The sequence below is a fragment of the Giraffa tippelskirchi genome, chromosome Y, assembly GCF_054371585.1.
Source record: "Giraffa tippelskirchi isolate mGirTip1 chromosome Y, T2T-mGirTip1v1.2.pri, whole genome shotgun sequence".
NCBI lineage: Eukaryota > Metazoa > Chordata > Mammalia > Artiodactyla > Giraffidae > Giraffa > Giraffa tippelskirchi.
In genome coordinates, this window is record NC_137290.1 from 20,140,760 (window position 1) to 20,148,507 (window position 7,748).

The 7,748-nt window shown below is 38.0% G+C and overlaps 1 protein-coding gene across 2 annotated transcripts in view; it reads right to left on the minus strand.

The window, feature by feature from the left end:
* LOC145537849 (heat shock transcription factor, Y-linked-like) overlaps positions 1 to 4,417 on the minus strand; it is a 116,743-nt gene extending 112,326 nt beyond the window's left edge. The window contains exons 1-2 of one of the 2 annotated variants that reach the window (XM_081568797.1): positions 3,771 to 4,417; positions 2,532 to 3,339 (exon numbers count right to left, since the gene is read on the minus strand). In XM_081568797.1, coding sequence (XP_081424923.1) covers positions 2,608 to 3,339; positions 3,771 to 4,283 — 1,245 coding nt within the window. In that variant the 5' untranslated portion in view covers positions 4,284 to 4,417 and the 3' untranslated portion in view covers positions 2,532 to 2,607. Of the gene's footprint in view, positions 1 to 2,531; positions 3,340 to 3,770 lie in introns of those variants that run through there. The other variant, XM_081568799.1, reaches the window with a different exon arrangement.
* Between the last annotated feature and the right edge of the window lie 3,331 nt (positions 4,418 to 7,748).

A 7,748-nucleotide genomic window follows, 5' to 3' on the forward strand; every position in this document is an offset into this window, starting at 1 on the left:
CCCTGCAGTTACACATTTGCTTGTTCCATTATAAGCACCCAATTTCATCCTCTGATCTTCTCCCATCAATTTTTCTACTTCTTGTCTCAATCTTCTGTGTTTAACTCACTGCGTTAACTCACTTGAATTTTTGTTCTCACTTTTACTATTTTAGGCACAAATTATAAAATAAATAATTACGGGAAAGAACACTGAACTCATGTATAATATTTCCCTACTGTATTGAGATACTTTCTCTATAAGCTTTTGAGAATTAAAGGTACTGATATGTTAAAGCCATATGGGAATTGATCACCAAGGTAATGCATCATGTAACCAGGCTTCCCGTGGTAGGACAATTGAGGTACAATTTAATACTATGTTTTCAGGAGGGAACAAAAACAGTAGCTTTCCCACATAATATATTGCATGTCCTTATCCATGCCTTTTCCAAGTTACCACAGAGCACTAAGGGAATTAATCCTATTCTTTTTGAGAAGGACCTGCCCCTCAAAGCAGAACAGGAAAAGAAGATCAAAGGGAGTGAGCAGGAATAATCAGTACACGCCAATGAAATAGAAGATGTGATTGCTTTTAAGGTGCTATTTCTCAAAGCATGCAAATTTGGCTCCATAGTAAGATGCCTGAAATCGAAAACCAGACCATTGGACTTTGCGCTTGAAAGGATAACTAAGGACACCGATTTCAATAACTCTTACAATTGCTGCAAAATGCTAACCTCTCTAAAGTATAGTGTTCTCAGCCAAATTTAATGAAAGTTTTCAGTGAAAGAAAAAGCGTGTGCTGTTTGGACACCTCCCTTGTCTACACAAATAGCCCACAGCTTTCACTCTGCATTAGCCCCAAACATGAGAACGGTGAACTTAACTTGGTGTTGTCCTATGTGGGTTACCATACCAAAACAGGGCCATGACTTGATATTGCCACCACTGTCTAAAGAAATGGCCACAAAGTGGAGGTTGCCAAGATTTCTAGGTAGTGTTCATGACAGTCTGGGGGGTCCAACTGGCAGACACTCTGCTCATCTTCTTTCATTGTGAACTATGTGAAGGATCAGCCATTGATTTTGATCCCTCCTTACTCCATGACTTTTCTAGAGAATTAAAATGAATGATTCTTTTTTGTTTGTTTGTTTTTTTCATAAATATCTCTATAACTACTACTGAATTTTAGGGAACTGGGGCCTGAAACAACATGACTAGTATGGGTTGTTATAGACTGTAAACTTCATGAGAGCAGCAATCATTTTATAATTTGAATTCCCACATTTGACATTCATGGACATATAAGATATATATTTATCAACCAGGAAAAGATTCTCAGTAAGTAGGAAAGGTCAATTATGATAATAGTGCAGGTTATAGGATGTTGTTGAGTAATGTATATAGCATTTGATTCGTGGTTACATTTCCTTGTTGATAATTCAGTAAGTACACGTTTTAGCTGATGTGAAAGATACACAAAGAAAAGAGGGTAGACCCCAAACACATTGAAGACCTGATATCCGTGCTCACCTTGGTAGGAGGGCGAACAGAGGTTCCTTCCAACCCCAAGAAAGAGTTGAGGCAAAGTTGTGAGAAGGGGCTTAGCACATCTGAAAGCAGTGTGTGTGATTGTAGCTCCAGAAGCACGGTGTAAGAGAATGGTACTGAAACTACTACGGAAAACAAATATCATGTCTTCAAAGAACTTGTTAACCATCCTGAGGTGCTGCAATCACCAGAGGAATTTATTTTGTCTCTGAGGGAACAGATAAGCAAAATCTAAATATGCATTAGGAAATATAGGGTGGAATCATGGTGGCAGGAAATAAAGGTACGCCTTAAGGAGAGCAGAGCTAAAATGACCCTATACAGTACCACTTGTAAAATACCTATCTTGTGCTGGCCATGGTCCAGTCACTGATTATGTCCTGTAATCGTTGGTATCACAGTGATGGTATAACGGTTCTCCTAATTTTGGACAGGCTACAATATTTATATTTTCAAGTATGAAATGAATTTCTAGAATGAAGACAATCTCCTGTCTAATGTCTTAAGACTCTGCTGCTGCTAAGTCACTTCAGTTGTGTGCAACTCTGTGCGACCCTATGGACAGCAGCCCACCAGGAGCCCCTTTCCACGGAATTCTCCAGGCAAGAATACTGGAGCGGGGCACCATTTCCTTCTCTATCTTAAGACTCTACCGATACGTAATAGAATATCATGTAACTGTGAACGCACTAAGGTTCGTACTGTGTAGGTGCACTTGTTTTGATTTTATTTGTATGTGTTCCTTCACCCGTACCATCCTCATTTAGACACCCATTCATTTCAGCAGGGATGATTTCCCAAATCACTTTACATCCATTACCTCTTTTCCCTTTGTTCTCATTTTCTTGCTTAGAAACAATAGGCTAGGTGCCATTTACCTAGGATGCCTAACGGATGTTTTCTTGAACTGAAGAGTTTATAAAAGAGTGCAGAGAAATAGCCAGACATTGAAATAAAGCCTTAATTTACTCTTCATTGTTTCAAAATAGAAAACAAAACTGTGCAGAGGAACGTGTAACTTTATTGTTCAAATACAAGAATTGTGGGTATTTGTTGACATCTCCCAACGTAAATTTTAATCTTCATTAGGTTCCATAAGCTGATACTTATTTGATAGGTCAGTTTTAATTAGCATGGTTTTCACATAAGGAATATCGTTGATGAATTGACTTGAAAGAGAGGAGGTGGGTGTATAAGCGATCGTTGGCACTGGGGACCTTGAGTTGCCTCTCTGTTGCTGGTTAGGAAGAGGACTGTCATGGGCTGACATATCGCTATACCTGTCTGGAAATGTAGAAGGCTCCACCATCAGTCCAAAAGAACTGCTCCATAATGGAGACACGATGTGGTTCTGAGGAGTAGATGTAGCGGTAGTAGCAAAGTCCTCAACGTGGCCATTTGCTTGAGTGTAGGTGCTATGGAAGTGCCAATTAAAAATGCTCAACTGGTTTAAAACAGCAGGTTGATCTACCACGTTCTGTTCTCTTTGTCTAACTGATATTGATGGGGAAGGAAAGTCACGCGGAAGTAGGGCGCTTGTTTTAGGGACTATCTGGCTGGTATAAGTCTTTTGTGGGAAAGGCACACTTAAACCAGTGGAAGCTGAAAATGGACTCTCTCCACTAGTTTGAGCATGAAAACCAGAGTTACGATCATCTGTGTTGACCCTTGCTTTAACATGCTTCTTCTCGTAATCTGGAACTAGTGAAGATTTCGGAAACACATTGCTAATCCCAACTCTTCTTTTCATTCTTCCTAAAAGTTGGGGATAGTCTCTTTTGAAATTTGGATTATGGTAGATCTGTAACTAAAATCAAAGGATACAATTATTTAGTTTTTTATAAACTAAGGTAAAACTGACAAGCAAAGTTAAACTATAAAAGTGTATTCCTTTAATGATGCCAATTAAATAGAATCAAAGACAACACCTCCATTAGTAGTTTTAACACCTTACATGTTAGAAATAAGTATGCCCCTCAACTAAAAAATATGTTGTATATATACAGTAAATACCACTTAAAGTAGCTTGAGGACATGTATCTGATTTCAAGTTGCTAGGAGAGTGTATTAAGTATCAAATATTTTAACCTCCAGCTGTTCTCAACTTCAAAAAATAAAACGTGTTCAACAGTTTGCTATCTCAATTTTAAATTCGGTTTTTGCTACATATGTGAACATGCTTTCTAAGTCACATGATTTAATCTTACATATTGACAGTAAGTGGAAATTTTGGATTACCTTGCTCAAAACAGAGACATTGTTTTCTTCTTCCAGAAAGTCAGGGAGTGAAGCAGATCTTTGAAAAGTTTGTCGCTTTTTACTAAACCCATAAAGTTTAAGCTGGCTAACTAAACTTTTCATACTATCAGTTTCAAATATTCTGAAAGGGGCCTTTCTTTCCAAGACTTCTTTCTTGAAGAGTTCTTCGTTGATCACTATAGAAGTGCCACTCTCATCCCACCAAATAGATTCAAACTGATCACTTTCAACTATAGCCCAGAGTTTTTGTGGAAAAGTGAGGGAAAGAAAATCATTCAACTCATTTCTTTCAGAGACAGAAAATGTGTAGTGTGGCCTTTTTATCCCAGCTTCCTTAGACAAAGCCTGGAAAGCATATTCTTCAATCATAGATCTCAAAACTGAGTCCCCAGTAAGTGTGTAATCACACGAAGACGATCCAATGGAGGTTTTGGAACCACTTGATACATCTTTACGAGGCACATCTTGAATTTCTGAAGGAATGTGTGCCATCTCAGAGAGATCTTTCTTCAGATACTTTTCTCATTTGTCTGACTTTACACACTCCAACTTCAAATGCTGCTTGGCTGGCGTACAGAGATAAACTCTCAAGACCATCAGCATGGTTCTCAAAGTCAAAAAGCTGTGACATCACAAAGTCACTGGTCTCCTAGCAATTGAAGAGTAGCGCTGACATCATAAAGTCACTGGTCTTCTAGCAATTGAAGGGCAATGTTCAACCAGTGTTTACTTCTACATCAACTTAAAATAAAGGCTGCTTGCATAAACAGTAACCAAAAACATGAAACCTGCAAAATGTCATTGCTAAAGAATTTTTACACAGAAAAATCACATCAATAAGTCTACTTGGTTCCTGAAATAAAAGTGATTGATCACCCTTCTATACACATATTCTTAACATTCAGGACTGTTACCAAACCAAACATGGGTCTGCTCACTTCTATGCAATGAAGTCAATCAACTGACTGTGGGTTTCAGTGAAAGCAAGTGTAGTGTTTATTTTATGACCTTGCACAGAAGTGTTTATATTATGCAGAGTAAAATAGTCAGGCACGGAAAGAAAGACTCATTTTACTCTTAATTATTCCAAAATAGAAATTGGCCCTATGAAGATGAATATGTAACTTTTTTCTTCAAATAAGAGAATTGTAGGAATTTGTTGACATCTCCCAACATTAATTTTACACTTTGGTATCCTCCATAATCCAACACCTATTTGGTACATCAGTTGTATTAGGACAGTTTTCAAATAATGAAGATGGTTGATGAGTGGATCTTGAAAGAGAAGCAGCAGATGTATCAGGGATCTTTGGCACTGGGAAAACTAAATTGCCTGACTGTTGTAGTTTAGGAAAAGGACGGTCATGGGCTGACATGTTACCATACCAACCTGGAAAGGTAGAAGGCTCCACCCTCGGTCCAAACTAACTGTTCTGTAATGGACATAAGTTGTGGTACGGAGAAACAGAAGTAGACATAGCTGCAAAATTTTCACTAGAGCCATTTGATTTAGTGCAGCTGCTATGTGAAATCCCATGACAAATGCTCAAGCTAGATTGTGGGATGGGGAGGGAGATGGGAGGGTACTCCCAGAGGGAAGGGATATATGTGCCTCTATGATTGATTTATTTTGAATTCTGACAGAATACAGCAAAATTCTGTAAAGCAATTTCTCTTCAATTAAAACAACAACAACAACACCTAAAGCAGCTGCAGATTGATGTATCACAGTATGCTCCTGTGGTCTAACTGATATTTACGATGGAGAAGAGAAATCATTTCAAGTTGGGGCACTTGTTTCAGCAGCTATCTGGATGGTAGAAGGCTTTCGTATGAATGGCACATTTAAACTTGTGCAGGCTGAAAATACACTCTGTCCTCAAGTTTCAGGATGAAAGTCAGAGTTTTGATCATCCACATTACCCCTTGCTTTAACATGCTTCTTCTTATTACCTCGGACTAATGAAGATACTGTAGAGACATCTATTCCCAACTCTTCTTTTCACTCTTCAACAAATGCTAAAGGATCTTCTCTAGGCAGGAAACACAGAAAGGTTGTATAAAATCAAACTCAAAACAGCAAATCAAATGGCAACAGGATCATACTTATCAACAGTTACCTTAAATGTAAATGGGTCGAGTGCCCCAACCAAAAGGCAAAGACTAGCTGAAAGGATACACAAACAAGACCACTGTTTATGTTGTCTACAACAGACCCACCTCCAAACAAGGGGCACATAGAGACTGAAAGTGAAGGGCTGGAAAAAAGGTATTCCAAGCAAGTCGAGACCAGAAGAAAGCAGGAGTAGCAATACACATATCAGACAAAATAGACTTTAAAATAAAGCCTGTGAAAAGACACAAAGAGGTTCACTACATAATGATCAAAACATCAATCCGAGAAGAAGATATAACGATTATAAACACATACGCACCCAACATAGGAGAACCACAATATGTAAGGCAAAGGCTAACAAGCATGAAAGGGAAATTAACGATAACACAGTCATAGTGGAAGACTTTACTACCCCACTCACACCTATGGATAGATCAAGTAAACAGAAAATTAACAAGGAAATACAAACTTTAAATGATACTATGGACCATTAGACATAATTGATATCGATACGACATTTCACCACAAAACAATGGGTTTCACCTTTTACTCAAGTACGTATGGAAACTTCTCCAGGACAGATCACATCCTCGGCCATAAGTCCAGCTTTGGTAGATTCAAAAAACCTTGAAATCATTCCAAGCATAATTTCTGACCAAACAATGTGTTTCACCTTTTTCTCAAGTACATATGGAAACTTCTCCAGGACTGATCACATCCTCAGCCATAAGTCCGGCCTTGGTAGATTCAAATAACCTTCAAATCATTCCAAGCATATTTTCTGACCACAGTACACTGAGACTAGATGTCAACTGCAAGAGAAACACTTTTTAAAATTCAAACATATGAAGGCTGAATACCACGCTGCTAAATAAGCAACAAATCGCAGAGGAAATCCAAAAAGATATCAAAATATGCATAGAAACAAATGAAAATGAAAACGCAACAACCCAAAACCTATGGGACGCTGTAGAATGAGTGCAAAGGCGAAGATTCATAGCAAAAGCGGCTTACCTCAAGAAAGAAGAACCAAGTCAAACAAATAACCTAACTCTACACCTAAAGCAACTAGAGAAGGAAGAATTCAAGAACCCCAGGCTTAGTAGAAGGAAAGAAATCATATAATAGAGCAGAAATAAATGTAAAAGCAACAAATGAGACCGGAGCAAAAATCAACAAAGCTAAAAGCTGGTTCTTTGAGAAGATATATAAAATTGACAAACCATTAGCCGGACTAATCAAGAAACAAAGGGAGAAGAACCAAATCAACAAAAGTAGAAATGAAAATGGAGAGTTCACAACAGACAACACAGAAATACAAAGGATCATAAGAGACTACTATCAACCCCTATATGCCAATAAAATGGACAACTTGGAAGAAGTGGGCAAATTCTTAGAAAAGTACAACTTCTGAAAACTGAACCAGGAAGAAAAACAAAATCCTAACAAACCCATCACAAGCACGGAAATTGAAAGGGTAATCAGTAATCTTCCAGCAAACAGAAGCCCAGGACCAGACGGCTTCACAGCTGGATTCTACCAAAAATTGAGAGAAGAGCTAATACCTATCATACTCAAATGCTTCCAGGAAATTGCAGAGGAGGGGAAACTTCCAAACGCATTCTATGAGGCCACCATCACCCTAATACCAAAACCAGACAAAGATGCCACGAAAATAAATAAATAAATACATAAATAAATAAATACATAAATAAATAAATATAAGCACGGGGCAATATCACTGATGAACATAGATGCAAAAATCCTTTACAAAATTCTAGCAAGCACAATCCAACAACATATTAAAACGATCATACATCATGACCAAGTGGGATTTATCC